At 40.8% G+C, this 19,477-nt stretch overlaps 2 protein-coding genes across 4 annotated transcripts in view; both read left to right on the plus strand.

Moving 5' to 3' along the window:
• The first annotated feature begins 43 nt into the window (after nt 1-43).
• LOC143300185 (twisted gastrulation protein homolog 1-A-like) lies at nt 44-10,629 on the plus strand. 2 transcript variants are annotated; one of them, XM_076613743.1, is made up of 4 exons: nt 44-181; nt 1,171-1,455; nt 4,600-4,815; nt 6,418-10,629. In XM_076613743.1, exons 2-4 carry the CDS (start codon nt 1,236-1,238, stop codon nt 6,825-6,827), a joined length of 846 nt encoding a protein of 281 aa, XP_076469858.1. In that variant the 5' UTR covers nt 44-181; nt 1,171-1,235; the 3' UTR covers nt 6,828-10,629. The 2 variants fall into 2 exon arrangements, with proteins under 2 accessions (XP_076469858.1, XP_076469857.1); XM_076613742.1 differs by having other exon boundaries at nt 54-181; nt 1,235-1,455.
• A 3,149-nt stretch (nt 10,630-13,778) lies between these two features.
• LOC143300651 (cytochrome b5-like) overlaps nt 13,779-19,477 on the plus strand; it is an 11,306-nt gene continuing 5,607 nt past the window's right edge. For both annotated transcript variants that reach the window (XM_076614477.1, XM_076614478.1), the window contains exons 1-3: nt 13,779-13,948; nt 16,485-16,521; nt 18,226-18,317. In XM_076614477.1, coding sequence (XP_076470592.1) covers nt 13,832-13,948; nt 16,485-16,521; nt 18,226-18,317 — 246 coding nt within the window. In that variant the 5' untranslated portion in view covers nt 13,779-13,831. The remainder of the gene's footprint in view (nt 13,949-16,484; nt 16,522-18,225; nt 18,318-19,477) is intronic.

A 19,477-nucleotide genomic window follows, 5' to 3' on the forward strand; every position in this document is an offset into this window, starting at 1 on the left:
CTAAACAGTGACGGTGACGACAGAGTTATGCCCCTTGAAAAGAAAAAATCTTCGGCGCTGTCTAAAAGAGTTGGGAAAACGCAAAACTTCGCATAACTCTCTCCAGTTACAAAGTTCTGAATTGTTTCATTTGCTGAGAACGTTCCAGTTTTATTCCAGTTCGATTTTGGTTTGGAATCAGGTATGTCTTGATGTGTCTCTTGAACCCATTACATAATACTGAACTGAAAAGAATGCACAAGATACCCGAATGCGAAACGATAGCCAATGGTAGCATTACTGGCAATATCATGAACATCTGAGAGAGTGCGGCAAGTATGTTTCAGAACTCGTTGTTGATAGAAAACGTGGATGTACATCAATGAGTCAATTCAGCATAATCAAAATGAGCACCAGAAATATAACAGTGGAATGGTTTTGAAAAAGAATTATTTGAAACACATCCTAAATGCTTGACAGGTCCAGGCAGTGAAATGTGTAAAATGCAAAGATGTTTCCATTCTTCCACTACCAGGTACAGATCTGCTAGTACTTTTTCCAATCTTCCACTTCAGGTACAGATCTCCTTGTACCTTTTTATACATGTGTACATATATGTGTGTGTGTGTGTGTATCCATCTATCTAGCTATCTATCTGTCTGTCTGTCTGTCTGTCTGTCTGTCTGTCTATCCATCTATCTGACCATCTCTATATCTATGAATTTGCCCCTACTACTACTGCTACTACTATATCACTCCCCTTATGAGTTATATAAGTGATATACATCGTTAGATATCTTATATAATGAAGCACTTTGCACTTTCTTGGTCAGCAAGTGCATTGATCAAGTGCTGTGAGTGTGATCAAATACACATAACACATTTTAAAATTTATGTAAAAAGTGTGGTGCAATAACAGTAACTAAAGAAGTGATACTGAAATGCTCTCAAAAATCATTTGCAAATGGCACTGGCAACTCACATTTTCTTGGGTATTTGGGCAAAGTTTGTTGACAGTTATAGGCCCACAAACATTATTCAGCGTTTTGAGCAATAACTTCACCTTATTCTTGACATTTATACTGTGTTAAGCGTGCAACTGCTTTTTGTTGTTATGGTGATGGAGGTGTCATTTTTACCAGCCAGAGATCTGATTCTCTGACCCCACTTTCCCAATCTCTGATGTTTCAGGATGAGGTCATATATCCTGCCTCTGGTGGCGGCTGTACTACTTTCCCAATCTCTGATGTTTCAGGATGAGGTCATATATCCTGCCTCTGGTGGCGGCTGTACTCACAATAGCATGCCTTTACACTGTGGATGCCTGCAATGAAGCACTGTGCGCTCCCTTGGTCAGTAAGTGCATGCTGATCAAGTGTTGTGAGTGTGACATGACCAACAAGAAGAACTGTACCTGCTGTCGAGACTGCCAAGTGTGCTTGGCCAAACTCTACACTCAGTGCTGCTCCTGTGTTGGTAAGCTGCAGGCATTTGATGATCTTATTAAGGTACTGTTACTTTTGGTTGACAATTACTGACCGACTGTATCACATTCTCTCTATCACTCTGTGAGTCTGTTTTTGATGAACTTAATTCCAGAATATGATGGTCTGTACCATAACCATGCTGCCAAAGAAAAATCTCAAATTGTTGGTGGGGCAGCATCTGGTCAGTTTTTCAAATTTCAAAATTCAACACATTATTAAACTGTATGCCAACACACACTTTTGGGTAGTTATTAGTGGTCAGTAGTAGCCACTGGTAAAATGAGTACTAATATTGCATTTGAGAGTTCCCATCATCCAGAAAGATGTTAACGTTAAGTTGCACACTTTTTGACTCACTTGTGTAAACAAAGTGAGTCTATGTTTTAACCCGGTGTTCGGTTGTGTGTGTGTGTGTGTGTGTGTGTGTGTGTGTGTGTGTGTGTGTGTGTCCGTGGTAAACTTTAACATTGCCATTTTCTCTGCAAATACTTTGTCAGTTGACACCAAATTAGGCATAAAAATAGGAAAAATTCAGTTCTTTCCAGTCATCTTGTTTAAAACAATATTGCACCTATGGGATGGGCACAAAAAAATATAAAAAAAGAAGCCAAATTATATGCAAACTGCATTTACTGTTATATTTATATTTTTTTTATTCTCTAAACTTTGCACTTTGATCTGATATTCTGACACAACAACAAGAGCAGTCATTATTATCATTTTTTGTTCAAACAGGAACTTCTTTTGCTAAGCATGGAAGTTATATTTATTTTCCAAACGTGTTGGCGCAGATAGTAAAAAAGGGAAATTACTCTGTAATTAATGCTAGGGGACTTAGTTTGCTTTAAACTGATTTTTCTCGTCTTAAACATTACATTTTGAAATTATACTCAGTACATAAAAAGCTTGTGTGTTTTACTCTCAGTGTACAGGGCTTTCACTATGTTCATTCGCCCAAGTGGTCTTTTTCGGAAAATACTAAAATCAATACGACGAGTGGACTATAGATCTATTGGCTGAGCCCTGAAGGTCATGGGCAAAAATCAGTTGCGTACGCATATTTATACACATTCAAAGCGCATGCTCATATTCTTCGCGAACGCGAACGACGCCATTTTGTTTCAAGTTGTTGACCTGCCCGTTCAATTCTATATTCAGTCGACATTACACGATAACATGTGATGGAAAGTTGGAGAAGGAGACCGTTAAATATTTATTCAGAGAAAGATTTGTGAACGCCTCATCACTTACTGGATTATGCCCCAAACTGCCATAAAAATATCCACAGAATCAGTCGGAATTCACAGTTAAAAATAATAAACCATGTGAGTTAATACCCTTGAATTGGTGAAACGTAAAAATATCCAATCTTGACTTTTCTCAAAATGAAGTCCTTTTCACTTCTTAAGACATTTAGAAGTACTTGTACTTGGCTCTACGTGTTATTACTTTAATATTAGTTTAACAAAATACTCAATTTTCATATCAACTTTAAAACTATAAAACTAGAATGAACATAAAAGAGAAATTGAATCGACCGTGTCAACCGGGTGTAACTAACTGAAACTTGTGCATCTATCTAGATCCAGAGAAAACGGCTAAATGTTGGAGTGTGATTGCGGCGATAGCCACGTCTCCTTTACCGCGGACTTAAAAAGAATTTTTAATTGCCCTTAAAGATTTTTTGAATGCCCAAGATACACCAGAATAATATGATTTAAACAGCGTTCTCACCGCGAATACCGCAATCGATTTATCGCCCTTTAAAAAAGCATGTTTAAATATTATATTTTTGAACATCAGTTAAGGACCCACGATAGTGTAATGGGTAAGACAGTGTCTTCTCACCCGAACACGCGGAGTTCGAATCTGCCGTTAGGACTTTTTTTTTCTTTTAACCCGAAGCTTTATGATAACGAATGCAGAACACATTTTAACAATTAGATTTTTTTTTAAAAGTGTATCACAAGTGAGTCTTGAAGGCCTTGCCTCTCTTGTTTGATTGGTGATAAGTACTTGTCTGTGAATAGTCATACCGAATCCAGATTTTATATTGCATGACATGATAAAATACGGTATTCAGATTTTTTGTTTATATTATGGTCAGTTGTAGTCCATAGTGGTCAGCAATGATCAGTAGAAGTCAGTTGTGGTCAGTCAAATCCTGTAAAGAAGTCCAAGCTGCATAACTGTCACTAAAATACATTCTGAACAGTTTTTGGATAGACGTCAGTAATGGTCAGCATTAGATAATGAAAAAAATCTGTAGAGTGTATGCCTGTCTGTCTACCAAACTGTACCCCAGAGCGCGATTCCAGAAAGTTTTATAAAGAAAATAGGCGATAGTTCAAGTTCTTCAAAATATCTTAAAGCTAGTGTTTTTTCCCCCCTCCCCCTTTCCTTGATAGAGTGCAATAGATTGATAGAAATAAACAAATTAATCTCTTTCTTTTTTTTTTCCAGATCTCTTTCTGCACTCCTTTCCTACTCCTTTCACAATTTTCAGCACACGCACGCACGCACTCACGCACGCACACATATCCCTCGAGGGATGTTTCAGGATCCCAAATGGCACTCCGGGCAATGTTTCAGGAAACTGAAAGTCCCCAGGGGGACCTTCAGAAGAGGGGGACGATTTGGAACGTTAAAATGGAAAATACTGTGGAAGTCAGTTTCCTCAGCTTGCGGTTCATGTTATGTAGGGACATGGAACCCATCTCAATGAATCAAATTTGATGCTCTAGCATTGCTTGGGTGCAGGTATGAATGAGTAAAGTTACAAGATCTCAGTTTCAAAACTTATTAACTTATTACGGTTCTGTAAAACGTGCTAGTGACGATCTGTGTTGTTGGTGATACATATCTATCTATCTATCTGTGTTGTTGGTGATACATATTTATCAATCTATCTATCTGTATATATATGTATGTATGTGTGTGTGTGTGTGTGTGTATATATATATATATATGTGTGTGTGCACTCAAAGCCTAACGTGTTGTGGGTTATGCTACTGGTCAGGCATCTGTCTTAGCAGATGTGGTGTAGTGTGTGTGAATGGATTAGTCCGAACACAGCAGTGACGCCTTCTTGAGAAACGGAAACGATGTTGATGCTGTTGTTGTTGTTGTTGAGGTCTGTGCCCGGCCCCGGACCCTGACGATGGCCTGTACCGGACCAGCTCCATCGAGACGCTGCCTGACCCCATCCCCGACCTGTTTGCCGTGCTGACCGAGGAGGAGGACTTCCACCAGCGCTGGACCACCCACACCTACGCCTACAACCTGGACTCCCTGCTCTTCAAGCCAGGCACCGGCTACACTCCGGACCTCAGCGCCGCCATCACTGAGGGTAATGATGATGATGAGGAGGATAATATATGGTAGTCGTGTCTGACTATGACCATCAGAACAGCAGAGGAGGCAACTGCTGTCCCAATTTTTTGGGCTAGAATTTGATTATAGTGGAGTGTCTTGCCCAAGTTACATTCCCCACTCTCTCGGCCAAGAGGGTTTTAGGACTGTCAGCATTGGGATGGTTCCCAAAGGCCAACTAGCCTCCAAGGCTGCATCACTAAGAGCCAGTGCAATCTTGCCTCCTGGTTTGAGAGTCATAGTCCTTCACAAAAGACTAAGCTGTTAATGATTTCCCATTGCATTGGAGAAACTATTGATAATACAACTCTCCCTTTGCTGTTGGCCCAACTGTTAACGATGATGATAGTAACAATAATGATAATATACTACTTATGTGGTACTTATATATACTCCCCATATAATGTACCTTGCTTGAAACAATGAATATACAGCAGTGCATTATACCACACACCAGCACATGAGAACATAAAAAGAGAAAAATGAAATCTCTGTATATATACTAAGACAGTATTACAAATTGTAGATAGGAAAAATCCCATTAAAAAGACACAAATTATGCCCTCCACATGCACATACACAAACATGAACATGTGCATGCATGCACACAGTAAACACCCACCCACAAGCACACACAGTGCATGAAGACTTCAAGGGGTGGGGGGGGGACACAAAGGGGGTGTGGAGGATGGGAGGAGACGAACAAACAACTATGCTTCATCATATCCAAAGGCCATTTTGAACAGGTAAGTTTTTGATTTTGTTTTGAAAGAGGACAGAGTTGGTGAGTGACGGAAATCCAGAGGAAGCTAAATCTGGATAGAAGGTGGTTGAAGGGTATTAGCTGAAGTGTTGTGGTGGTGGTGTGATGAATGATGCTGCTGGAAATACTGATAGTTTTCAGTGCTTGGGGCTGATTTAGATTTCCATTGCCGATAGTGTGGAAGTTGTCAGTTGTAATGTTTTTCAGTTTTGATTGTTCTGTATGTTCGTGCCAAACTAGCTCCTTGAGAAAGATTGTAAGTGCATAGTTGACGAATCAGCAGATGCTTTGTGAAAACTAAGCTCCTGCATCAGTTGACCTGAGTAATTGTGACACTGTCACATAGATTTTCATGACGTCATATTGACAGTTCAGCCCTGTGTCAGCCTTGTTGGCCAAGCAGTCATGTTGCTGTTTTTTAAAATTTCTTTAATACAGTGACGTGTGTGGTTTCTCTGAATTTTATTTCTGTTGTCTCATGTAGGAGTTTGAGGACTTTGACTAGTACTAGAAGAACTTGTTTCATGTTCTTTGCTGATTCAGACTGTGTATGGTGTGTGCATGTGTGTGTGTGTGCATGTGTGTATGTGTGTGTACCTCTGTGCTTGTGTGTGTGCGTGCGTGCACGCGCGCGCGTTTGTGTGTGCATATTTTGTGTGTGTGTGTGTGAACTGTTCAGTAAGGTTTAAAGCCCGGTCTTAAGCACCATGTTGGTGTGAGTAGGTTTGTTGTCATGGTGGCATAGAGCGCTGTTCAGTTCAGATGACTGCCCCTCTCAATCCCATGCTAAACCCACCATTTTCGATGTAATGACAGAGGGAGCTGGAGGAGGCGGGGGCGGGCCCTCCAACAACAGCACAGGGCTGATGGGCATCCAGAACTGCAGCACAGCCTTTTTCTCCCAGTGCATGTCCATCGCCAAGTGCAAGATCTCCTGCAAGTCCATGGGGGCCGCCAAGTACCGCTGGTTCCATGAGTACGGCTGCTGCCAGTGCATCGGCAGCACCTGCCTGGACTACGGGCTGAACGAGCCCCACTGCCTGCACTGCCCCCCTCGCTCCAACTCTGTGGAAGAGGAGGAGGGGGAGTATGGCGGCAAAGAGTCACCGGAGCATGAGGACAGTATGCTTGACCAGGCGAAATCTCACAGCAGCAGCAGCGGCATCAGTGAGGAGGAGAAAGAGGATGTGAAACTTGGGGCCCACGTTGTTCCTGACTCTGTGTAATATGATGACGTTACCGTAGAGTGTCTTTTGAGCAGTTGTCAAAATTCAGCTAGGTTTTAACCTGTTTCATCTTTCAGGTAATCTCTGGCATGGGGTCAAGAGGAAAATACAACAAAAAAACCAAAACAAACACCCTCAACAAAACACAAACTGCTGAATGTCAGCTGAGACCTTGTGGACATGGACATGTCGGCAGCCAGTACTTAATTTGTAACTGTACTTGTATAGAGTTGGTAGTCTTGTTTGGACAGTGTATGTTTGGTACTTGACGGCTTGTGAGGATAATGATAACAACACACACACATGTACATAGTTGTCTGTTAACATAAGATATTCTGATCTGCTTTATCCCGCCAGGATCTGATGGAGAGAATGACACCTGTGGATGTTGTGTATAACTGCATTGTTGTTATTGCTTGAGCTGACAATTGTCATGTGTTCACAAGTTAGAACAGAAAATATGTTAATTTCTCTTTTTTTTCGTTTGTTGTTTTTTTGTAAGTAATGCTGTTAGTATAGACTGCAATGATTCATCAGTGGTTTTAATGGGATGACAATCATGACACCATTTACTGATATTACTGTTGTTTAGCACATTTTAATGTTAACTTAATGGACCACCACGCTGATATAAAGTGTATGTATACAGTGCATATTCTTCCAAACTGTAACGGTTGTTATCAGTTTTGAGAACATTATAAAAAATTTGGTGTTCAGGTACCCAGATAAAGAAAAAAAGAACAGATCGTTGAATTTATTGATCAAACCTTTAAAAAGAAAAAAGAAAATGAATTTATTCATCAACCAATTTTGAATTTAAGAAAAACAAAAGAAAGAAAGGAAGTTTTCCTTCATGTTGTGCTGTGACTATCTATCTTTGTATCCCATAGTCTCGTAGACCATTGGGGCACCACACATTTGGCAACCAGCTTCTCCCAACCCTCACAGTTGTCTGTCCTTCTGACTGTTTCACTCTGGGTTAGACCTGTTCACTGTGAGATGTTGTCCTCCCATCTCTTCTCCCTGCACTGTTCCCTGCAGGAATACAGATCACAACAGACTGCAGAGCTGGATGAACAGAAAGGTGGAAGGGGGTAGACAGTAGAAAAAAGAGAAAATCTCGTAACCATCTCTTGGGATCTTTGGATTGCCATCAGTGAAGACCTGATTTATGTTTGTGGGCACAGATGTTGAACTGGCACTTGTGTTGGAAGCGTGCTTCAATCATATTTGCAGTTAGGATATGTCAGAACGCAGTGACACCTCCTTGGGAGGGAAATTGAAACGTATATGCAGTTAATGTGCACTGCTACAATTTGTGTGCATATTGAATGTTGTCATTGTTTGTACATAGAATGATGTGTATATTTTAAACAATGTTTATTGATACTGATATTTTAATAGCAAACTTACAGGGTTCTAGAGGGCTTCCAGTTTTATTTCATCGTTCAGATGTTGCAATCTGATGTTTGGACAGTCAGTGACCTCAGCTGATATCAGGTGATGTTCTTCTGTCACTGTGTTCTTTCACAGATCCCAGATACATTGTTCTTGAATTTAAGGATAAGAAGAATTTCATTGAAGATTCATGAAATCATAAATTATACACTTTACAAAATCTCTCACTTGTTATTCATGCTGACTACGCTATTGTCAACCAAGAGGAACAGTTGTTTCCTATTGACACAAGCATGAGAGGCACAGCTGGTTTCATTGTGAAGTGCTTGTTTGGTAAGGCCAACAGGTTATGGATTTGATACATTAAAAAAATCCAACAACTGAACTCTTCCTAAACTGAACTTGTGAACTGAACTTTTAAAATATTTGTGTAGCATATATATGTCACTGAATGTAAACACACACTGCACTATTTAAAAAACAACTGAACTATTCTGAAACCGAACTTTTAAAGCATTCTTTTAAAACATTTGTGTAGCATATATATGTTGCTGAATGTTAACACACACTGCACTACTTTAGAAAAACAACTACTGAACTACTCCTAAACTGAACTTTTAAAACATTAGCATATAATATATATATATATATTATATATTTTGCTTGCTGGTTAATTACAGGTGTATAAGGTTTTTTTCCTGGTGATTGGAAATACAGTTAAAGTAAAACTCCACGTATACAGAAATTATATTCTCATATTTCTGTCTACCAAACTGTCACAACTGCCTGCCTGTTCCTGTTTGTGTTTGAGACAGGTATCTGGCAGTCAGACAAATAACTGCTTTTGGCAGAAATTTCAAATGAATTTAAACAGGAAGAAATTATTTCATCCCAGAGAAGGAAAAAAAACACAACTACAACAACAACTGAAGATCTGTATATTTCAGTTGCTTTGCTTTTGCTATGCTAGATACCACACACACACACACACACACATACACACACACAGAGACCTTCTCCCACACGCATACACACATACCATTATATATATATATATATATATATGGATAGATAGATAAAGATATATAATGTGCAACATTGTCTTTAAGAAAAAGGAACCGCAGTAAGTTTCCACATCCCCGTCTGTGTTGTCAAGCAGACACGCCCCTTGTGTGTTCATTACACTGTGGTAGTTGCATGCTTCCTTACTTGGGCCATTGTGTGTGGACCTCCACTCTGTTTTCACAGACTGTGTTCAGTGTACCGTGTGAGGTCATGTCCACACTGTGTTCACTGTGAACACAGCTGACAGAGCTCTGTGTTTGGACGAAACTTTTTTGTACACTTTTGTCCACTTACCAATACACCAGCCATAGAATATGCACTGATGAAATCAGTGTGTCGTTCAAAATTTATTGTAAATGAGTCGAACAAAAAAAAAAAAGAAAAAAGACAAACACAAAGAACAATGTGTGTGTTGTAGTGTAGTTCTAACTGCATTGCTGGTATCTAAGATTATTAATGGAATGGAACTAAAAGGAAAAAGTATGGGATATTCTTTTTTTGTGTGTTTTTGTTTTTGTTGTTGCTAAGTTATTAATTTGAAAAAAAAAGTATTGCCTTGGATGGTGCTATCCACAAGCCAGAAATTTGATACTGCCAGCCAAATTTTTTTTTTTTTTTTTTTCTCTCAGTGACTTATTTTGTGGTTGTTGGTACTCCAGTTTATTTGCTGTTCTTCTTGGATGCTTATTTCAGGGTTCTTTTCTTACTTTTTGCTTGTAAAAGTGGAGCAATAGAAACGTCTGGAAAACAACCAGTAGCTGTCTGGTTTCTGTTGTGTTTCAGAATTTCAGGTAAGTAGGAATCTGTCTCAGAAGACATTGTAGACATATGTAAATAGAATCTTCAGTGCGCTTTTGCATAACGTGTCTATGCTTCGTTTCAGGTTCCGTAAAACACTAGCTGCCTTGCCATGTAAAAGTTGTTTTATGGTGCTGTATAAAGATTATGTTTTGATTCTCTGCTTTCTGTAATTTCACTTTTTATGGGAGATTTATTTATCAGTCAGGCAACATGTTAACACACGGGAGCTATGATTATGGAATAAAAAAAAAAATGAATGTGATCAATGCATTTATGCTCCTAGTACTGATAGATGAAATCTTTATGAGGCAAACTTCTGTCAACTGGATTTGACAAATGAATAAAATATATATTACAGGAAACTTGTGATACATCTACTGAGAGTGAGAAGTGTATCTTTGTGTTCTGACATCTAACTTTTTTCAGCAATACATATGGAGTGAATGTACATTTTATTCTTCAGTAGGTTGTGACTTTGTTATTGTTTTAATGAATATTTTGCATATACACATTTACGTCCAATAAATAGATATTGAACAGAAAATGTGTCTTGAACTGAAGTATTGAGAGAGATTTGCTGAGAGAGGGTGTGGTTTGGATTTTAAACAGTTCAGTGTCTCATCTTTGTGAAAGTGCAAAATCATAAACAAAGATAAACTAATGCAGACTGCATTCACTTAAGTATTTATGTTGAATCTTCAGGATTTATTTGTCCCCATATTTTGTTTGAATACTTGTACACTGACCATATGTGAATAAAGAAATGTTTTAGATTTCTTTCCGTGCTGATGCACCCACAGTGCAGTGAATTGTAACTGGGCGATAGTAGTGGCTAGTGATACAAAATGAAAGATTGGAAAATAGGTTTTCCAGTGTCAAGCCAGCTAAAATTACCAGAATTATCTACCATGTGCCACTGTGGTTAGCACCAATAGTTCTAATGTGTGTGTGAATGTGTGTGTAAGTGTGTGTGTGTGAGTATGTGTTTATGTTGGTGACTGTGTGGATTCTGTGAATGTGTGTGTGTGTGTTTTTATGTGTTTTTTTTTTTTGTTTTTTGTGTTTGGGTTTTTTTTGTGTGTGTGTAGGTTTTGTGGCTCTTCAAGAGAGATAAAGAGGTCAAAAAAGTAGGCATACAATCTATTAGCTAGGTTTACAGTTTAAGTTGGAACTGTAGTTTACCAATGATTATTTTGTCTGCCCATACCATAAATGAAATATGTAAAGAATTGAACAGTATTGGTGAACATACATATTTTCCATCTATCGTGCACAGTAAGTCAGCAGGTCTTTCTTCACGTAAAGTTCCATTACATAGAAAGCTCAGATCGATCATGAAGGGTGTTGACATGTTTTGTTTTTTCCGTTTTTTTGTTTGTATGTTTGTGTGTGTGTGTTCGCAGAATACAGTGGGAATTGTCAGCCCTGACTGATCCATACCCAGAGAGAGGTTGCTAAATGTTCAAATGAATAGTGAACAGACCGCAGGTGTCTCAGAATTTCAGTTCATCTGTGACTCACAGTCTGGACAATGCTTCCAGCTTTCCACAATGGACATAACTGTTGCTGCAAGACAGGCATTTGTATATATTCCTTTGCCTGGCTAATGCCAGGATGTGTTAGAAAAAGGAAAGCCTGGAGTATGGCTCTTGTCATTTAGTGTCAGATCAGAACGGATAGATCTCCATTCCGTCATCACGGGCATCCTGGCTTAACGGATATCATTTTATATAACGATTTCATTGTTAATTTACTACTTTGTTTAAAAACAATACAACACCATTTGTGGTGCGGATATGCACAAACAATAAATGAACAAAGTTATCAAATTTCAGTTAAGCAGTCGCAAAACTGTTCCGAAAATTCAAATGAGAGTGTGGGTAATTTTTCACCCATGAGGTATGGTGAAGGTTAAATGCAGTGCAGGACAGACTGCCAGCATTTCTCGCGCCAACAGGGACTGGAGCACCCTCACTCAGCGTGGATGAAGCAGCCTCCATCAGTACCGCTCTTGATAGCATCCTGCTGTCAGGCGTGGAGCAGAGACCAATTGTCAGATCCCCCTGTTCCTCCCAGCTCCCACCCATTCCAGTCCCACAGCCCATCCATCGATACCCCTCCTTCCCCTATCCCTGTCCATGCCTACGCAACAATATTCATCACACTTTTTTTTTTTTTTTTTTTTTTAACTGTTCGAGGGCCTGGTACAGCTTTGGACTTGCACTGGTCCCAGCTTGTTCAGACGACAAGCAACCAACCAACTCGGATGACTTGCAACCGTTGTTAGCCAGCTGGTAGTTCCACGTGAATGTATTCCTGTAACTGGGAAAGTGAATCAGGTAAGGCTATGTGTTGTTTTTTCTTTGTGGTTTTTTTTTCTTCTTTTTTTCTGACCACCACCAAGGGAAAATACAGCATCTCTAGCAGTCAAAGCAGCGGGAAAAAATCAGCATGGTGCTTGTGGCTACTCAGCTTGAAGAAGAGAAAAAGAACCATCGCTACAAGTCCATACGCCTGTCACATGTGGTATGTAGGCCTGCTGAAGAGATACGGAATGGATGCTGGAGGGGGATGGAGGGTGTCGGGAGGGTGGGGGGAAGGAGGATGGGGCGGGGGAGCGGATGTGGCGGAGGTGTATATGTTCACAACAGGGTTGGGGGTGGGGTGTGTATATATTCACAACAACGATTATATCCACGACAACGATTGTATCCACGGCAAATAGTTCTTGATATTAGGTCCATAGCCTATTCCAAGGAATATACATGATCTAGTTGCTCAAATTCCATGTACTATTTATAAGGCAGTGCCCTCACAGTGTAACATCATTAATGCCGAAAAACAGTAAACAGAACAATTGTCACAGAAGCATACGTGCCTCTTTCAATGTCAGTAGAAACTTAAGTCAATGGTTATTGTGATTTTCATGTCCTCTGGTTTGATATGTTCTCGACATTGGAGAGTTTTCTTTTCTTTTTTTTTTTTTTTTTTTCGCCACGTTTGATTTTGATTTTACATCACATGTGACCGCGCACGTAACTCGGTAATAAATACGTGACTGATACAACTTGACTCGCACTGCGACACTGACACAGACAGGTGCGCGCATGCACGCTCACACGCACGCACTGAATTGTGTGGACAATTTTTTTTTTTTTTTTTGTGTGCTTTCTATTCAAAGTCTAATATTACTAAGAATGAACATATTTTGAATCTCTCTCTCTCTCTCTCTCTCTCTCTCATTCACACACACACACACACACACACACACACTGAAGACGATACATTTTGCTTCATCTTTAAAGTATCATATTACTGAGAACGAGCAGACTATGAACAGACTTCGTCTTTGTATGTCTATCTCTCTCTCAGATACACAGACACAGACACAAACACAGACAGACAGACAGACAGACAGACAGACAGACACACACACACACACACACACACACACAGAGCAACAACAACACCTGTTAGTCAGTTCACACAAGTTTGTCTACGGCTGGTTTTTATTATTTTACACGAGCTTTAATGACATGCTTGGACCTTCCTCGAGTGTACACACAAGAGCACTCTGACCTGGTGAAAAGGGGTACCACGCACATTGCAACCCGACTGTATTTATTTTCTCCGTCTCTCCCCCCCCCCCCTCCCCCCCCCCCCTCTCTCTCTCTGTATCCAAACCACGCACCTCACAGTCGCAGTCAGTTCACAGTTAGGCAGTGGTGGCACAGGGAACCATGGCAGACCAAAGGAAAGTCTTTCGAGCCGCAGAGGTTAGAAAGCACGCCAGTGGAGACTCCGCGTGGTTCGTGATCCACAACAAAGTGTTTGATGTGACTAAGTTACTGACTAATGTGAGTATCTGGACATTACGGATATATATATATATATATATATATATATATATATATATATATATATATATATATATGTATGTATATATATATATATATATATATATATATAGTGTGTGTGTGTGTGTGTGTGTGTGTGTGTGGAGGGGTGGGTGGGTGCGGGGTGTGTGGGGGGGATGGGAGGGGTTAAGGGGGGTGTGGAGGTGGGGAGGAGGATCTGCTATCCCTGTAGATCTGTGTGTTTTCGATTTTTCTCTCCTTCTTCCATCCCCCCTCAGTACTTTCTTCAAGTTGTCACAGACAGTCTCTGTCTCTCCGAGTCTTTCTCTCTCTCTTTCTTTCTCTGAGCCCCCCCTCCCCCCTCCTCCCCGCCACCAACCCTCTCCCCACCCCCCTCAATGTCGCCATATTAGAACAAGTTGTGTCTATGACGAGCAAAAAGAATTCTGGAAAAAAATAAATAAAATTCTGGTAAAAAGATTCGTCAATCAAACGATATTTCTATAGAGGACTGGTTTGAGCATTTTAAGGTTGTTTGTTTCAGTAGAAACACGGGACTGTGCCGTCGACAGCGACAACATTTCCACTGATAATAATGACGATTTAGATAAACTTATACTTTAGAAATAGTAAATGTTGATTTAGATGACGGCTGTGGTCCTGGTTTTGATGTTTATGGTTGTGAAGATGAGGTTTTAAATCGGCCAAAATCAAGGTGTAGGATGTAAAAAAAAAATCATTTAAAAGAATATTCAAACAAAGGTCAGTGGACTGTAAGTGGCAAAACTGGGATTACCAAATATACTTACAGAATAGAGACTGATTCATTCCATGCAGAAAATCTGAATCATCACATTGTGTGGAGTTATATTTATTGATGAATTTGAACAGATTTATTACATATATTTTAACCATATTTAGATTTGACATATCTGATTTAGCAGTTCATTGTTCAACTAGACATGAAAGACACTGTGAAAGTCAAATGAAATGTTCATAAGTCTGCGGATACGTGCACAAGTCTGATACAGAAAATGAAGTTCATTTTGGTTCTTTCTTGCCCGCGGCCGTATTTATATGATCTGAGACAAAGTTTGATATTCAAAGAATTACAATAATTCCTGTGATTTCAAATCAATATTGCTATCAACATCAGAATGTGAATGTACCACTAGAAATCTTGCTGTGTATGTGTATAAATCATCCAAAAGAAGAGAAATTGCTCTATCTTTAAGAACAGATTTATATGCTGCTATATGAATAGTAACATGTTGTTATGAATATGTTATATTTTAAATTGCGTTACTGTTATTATGTGTTCTTTTATGTTTTTTGTTTTTGTTTTTGTATTTTTAGATTTCGGGTTGCTTTCGTGCTTTCGTTGGATGACATGATCATTCATATTCATTAGTGAATACTTTATGAATATGTTTACACCCCTTCAAATGGCCTCAGATGAATAAATTCAATTCAATTCAATTATTTCTCCTTCCCTCTCTCTCTCCTTCTCTTTGCCTTTGCCAAGCACACACACACACACACACACACACACACACACACACACACATACATACACACACACACACACTCTCTCTCTCCCTCTCTCTGTGTCTGTCTGTGTCTCTCTGTCACAATCTCACTCTCTCTTTCTCTCTATGTCTTTACTCTGTCTGTCTGTCTTGGTTATGAAGTGCCTTGTTTTTATTTCTTACCTCTTGTCAAACACACACATGCTTGCGCGATAAGAAATGTCGACAAATCTTTTTTTTTTTTTTTTTTTTTTATTTTTTTTAACCAGGCGATTGAGCTGTAGGGAATGGCTGAGCTGTTATTTACTGGGTTTGTGCGGATCATGTGTTTGTCTTGTCTTGTCTTCCTGCCTGTGGTCTCTCTCTAACTCACCCCTCCCTTCTCTCTTTGTCACAGTACCTGTCTGTCTCTCTGTATTTCTGTCTGTTTGTCTGTCTCCCCCCCCCCCTCTCTCTCTCAGCGGGGGGAGGGGGCTGATGTGAAAAAAAGTGTGTGCTCAAACCAACACTGTCTGAAATGCAATCCGTTTGCGTCCGCCTTGGATGCTTTTGTAAATTATCTCTTTCCAACTCTGTCTGTCTGTCTGTCTGTCTGTCTGTCTGTCTGTCACACACACACACACACACACACACACACACACACACACACACACACACACACACACACACACACACATATGGTTTGTACGCACCTGCGCACTATCGCATTCACGCAAACACAAACACACATTGATACACACACACACACACACACACACCACAAGCACACACACACACACACACACACACACACACACACACACAAGCACACACACACACAAGCACACAAGCACATACACATACACCATACAAACACACCGATACACACCCACCCACCCACCCACAAACACAACAACACACACACACACACTTCATCAGACAGGGTTTGATGATTGACCACTGAATATTATAACCTCCCCCCTCATCCCCCGCCCCGCCACCCCCCACCCTTTTTTTCCCCCTTGCAGCATCCAGGCGGGGATGAAGTTCTGCTTCAACAAGCAGGTGAGTTGGTCAGTTGGTGTCATTCCGATTCCCCCTGTTCCCCATGTACCTGTTTCCATTTCACCTATCACACATTCGATGATGATCCCCACTCGCCTATATTTTTCCACTGATTTTTGTCAATGTGCTGGTTTCACGTGCCGTCTAAAAGTTGTCAAAGAGATTTCTCGAATTTCACACAGAGAAATCTGTTGTTGTGACAAAAAAGAAAAAAAGAAAAAAAAGGAACACAACACAACACAACACAACGCAGCACAACACAACAAAGTACTACTGACCACCATCACAACTACTACAACTACTACTACTGCTGCTGTTGCTAAAACAAGAACAAGAACGACTATATATATTAGTACTGCGGCTGCTGCTGTTGCTAATACTACTGACCACCACCACCACTACAGATACTACTACTGCTGCTGTTGCTACAACAAGAACAAGAACGACTATATACTTCTACTGCTGCTGCTTATACTACTGGCTACCACCACCACTACCACTACTACAACTACTACAGCTGCTGCTGCTGCTGCTACAACATGAACAAGAACTACAAGGCCTATATACTTCTACTGTTGTTGTTGTTGTTGCTGCTGCTGCTGCTATTACTACTGACTACCACCATCACTACCACTACAACTACCACTGCTGCTGCTGCTACCAGCTACTGGCGCAATAGCTGAGTGGTTAAAGCGTTGGACTTTCAATATGAAAGCCACGAGTTCAAATCTCGGTAACGACGCCTGGTGGGTATAGGGCGGAGATTTTTCCGATCTCCCTGGTCAACACTTGTGCAGACCTGCTAGTGCCTGAACCCCCTTCGTGTGTATATACACCACAAGATCAAATACGCACGTTAAAGACCCTGTGATCCATGTCAGCGTTCGGTGGGTTGTGGAAGCAAGAATATACCCAGCATGCACCCCACCCCCGAAAACGGACTATGGCTGCCGACATGGTGGGGTACATAACCAAAACGGTCATACACGAAAAATGTTACATGTCTGGCTGAGTGTGTGTGTGTGCGTGCGTGCGTGCCTAAAATCTGACTGAATGACACAGGAAACGAATGATGAGCGCCCACGACAATGGCAGCCGCCAGTGAGCCCTACTGACCCAGGGAGGCGGCAGCCTGTTGTGCAAATGACCCTGAGATTGTAAAGTGCTTGGAGCTTGGTCACCGACCGAGGATAGACACTAGAGTGATGGCCTAGAGGTAACGCGTCCGCCTAAGAAGCGAGAGAATCTGAGCGCGCTGGTTCGAATCACGGCTCAGCCGCCGACTGATATTTTCTCCCCCTCCACTAGACCTTGAGTGGTGGTCTGGACGCTAGTCAAACGGATGAGACGAATAGCCGAGGTCCCGCGTGCAGCATGCACTTAGTGCACGTAAAAGAACCCACGGCAACAAAAGGGTTATCCCTGGCAAAATTCTGTAGAAAAATCCACTTCGATAGGAAAAACAAATAAACCTGCACGCAGGAAAAACAAACAAACAACAACAACAACAAAAAAGAAAAAAAAAAGGGTGGCGCCCTAGTGTAGCGACGCGCTCTCCCTGTGGAGAGCAGCCCGAATTTCACACAGAGAAATCTGTTGTGATAAAAAGAGAAATACAAATAAGTATCCATATCATTCATTCATTCATTCATACAGCTTCCAGTTAACGCTTTGACTGTAAAAGTATTGCCCTGTACGACACAGGAGGGGACGCCACAGAGCATTTCCAGGCTGCCCGGCACAGCAGAGATGCCAGAGAGCTGAAGGAGTCGTTCTACATTGGTGACCTGCACCCGGTAGGTGTTTGTTGCCCGCTGTGGTTTGTGTTTCTCGCTACCTCTTTCCTTCACTGTCACCGTGCTTAGTTTCGTTTTGAAGGCTTTTAACTAGTTATTTATTTATTTATTTATTCATCAAGTTATTTATCTCCCTCTCTCTCTCTCTCTCGCTCTCTCTCCCCCTCTCTCTCTCCGTCGCTCTCTCTCCCCCCCTCTCTCTCCGAGTCTCCCTCCCTCTCCTTCTCTCTCTCGAGGGCTGTTTTCGAGGGCTGGATGAAAAAAAGCATGTATGCTTAATCTATTACCCTCAGAAAATAAAAAAAATTATTCATTCATTCATTCATTCTCCCTCTCGCTCTCTCTCCCTCTCTCTCTCCTCTCTCCCTGTCTCTCGCTCTCTCTCTATCTTTCACACACACACACACACACACACACACACACACACTTTCTTTCAAACCCCAAAACAAACAAGAAATAAACATGCTTAGAATATTATATAATGTCGGGGTTTTTTTTGTCCCGCTCTTATCAACTGAGTTATGTTTTTGTCTAATTTGTCTTTTCTCCTTTCCCAATATATGTATTTATTCATTTATGTCGTCTTGTCAATTGTCTATGTGTTAGAAAAATAGGGGGGGCGGGGGGTGGTGGGGGGGGGGAAGTATATATATAAAAAAACAAAACAAAGAGAAACAAACAACCAAAACGTGTGTGTTTGCGTATGTATGAGGGGGCGGGTTTTGAGGTGGTCGGTCGGACGGAGGTGATGTGATGATGACCTGGACAGGGGAAAAGACAGAAAGGTAGGGAAACTGACGAACAGGAAGAGCAAATACAGTACAGGAAAAGGGAGATAAAAACAAAAGGGTTAAAAAAAAAAAAAAGAAAAAAAAAAGGTGTTTCACATCCACAGCAGGGGAAGAATTGCTCTGTCATATTTACAATCCGTCTGTTTGTCTTTCTGCGGTTGACCGGCCTTTCTTTATCAGTGTATGTGCATGTCAGTGTGACACGAAGAGAGAGAGAGAGAGAGAGAGAGTGTGTGTGTGTGTGTGTGTGTGTGCGCGCGCTCACACTGTACGCGTCTCTCCGGCTCTCTCTCTCTCTCTCTCTCTCTCGTCTCTCACACTTTTGTGGGTTGGATCCACACACACTAAAACAACAACAACAACAACAAA

Source organism: Babylonia areolata, chromosome 26 (genome assembly GCF_041734735.1).
Source record: "Babylonia areolata isolate BAREFJ2019XMU chromosome 26, ASM4173473v1, whole genome shotgun sequence".
Classification (NCBI taxonomy): domain Eukaryota; kingdom Metazoa; phylum Mollusca; class Gastropoda; order Neogastropoda; family Buccinidae; genus Babylonia; species Babylonia areolata.

Excerpts from the sequence above, each read along its gene's own strand:
- LOC143300185 (XM_076613743.1), top strand. The coding sequence starts at position 1,236 with ATGAGGTCATATATCCTGCCTCTGGTGGCGGCTGTACTCACAATAGCA. Across the intron at positions 1,456-4,599 it reads TCAGTGCTGCTCCTGTGTTG|GTCTGTGCCCGGCCCCGGAC; the intron begins GTAAGCTGCAGG and ends GTTGTTGTTGAG. Across the intron at positions 4,816-6,417 it reads CAGCGCCGCCATCACTGAGG|AGGGAGCTGGAGGAGGCGGG; the intron begins GTAATGATGATG and ends ATGTAATGACAG.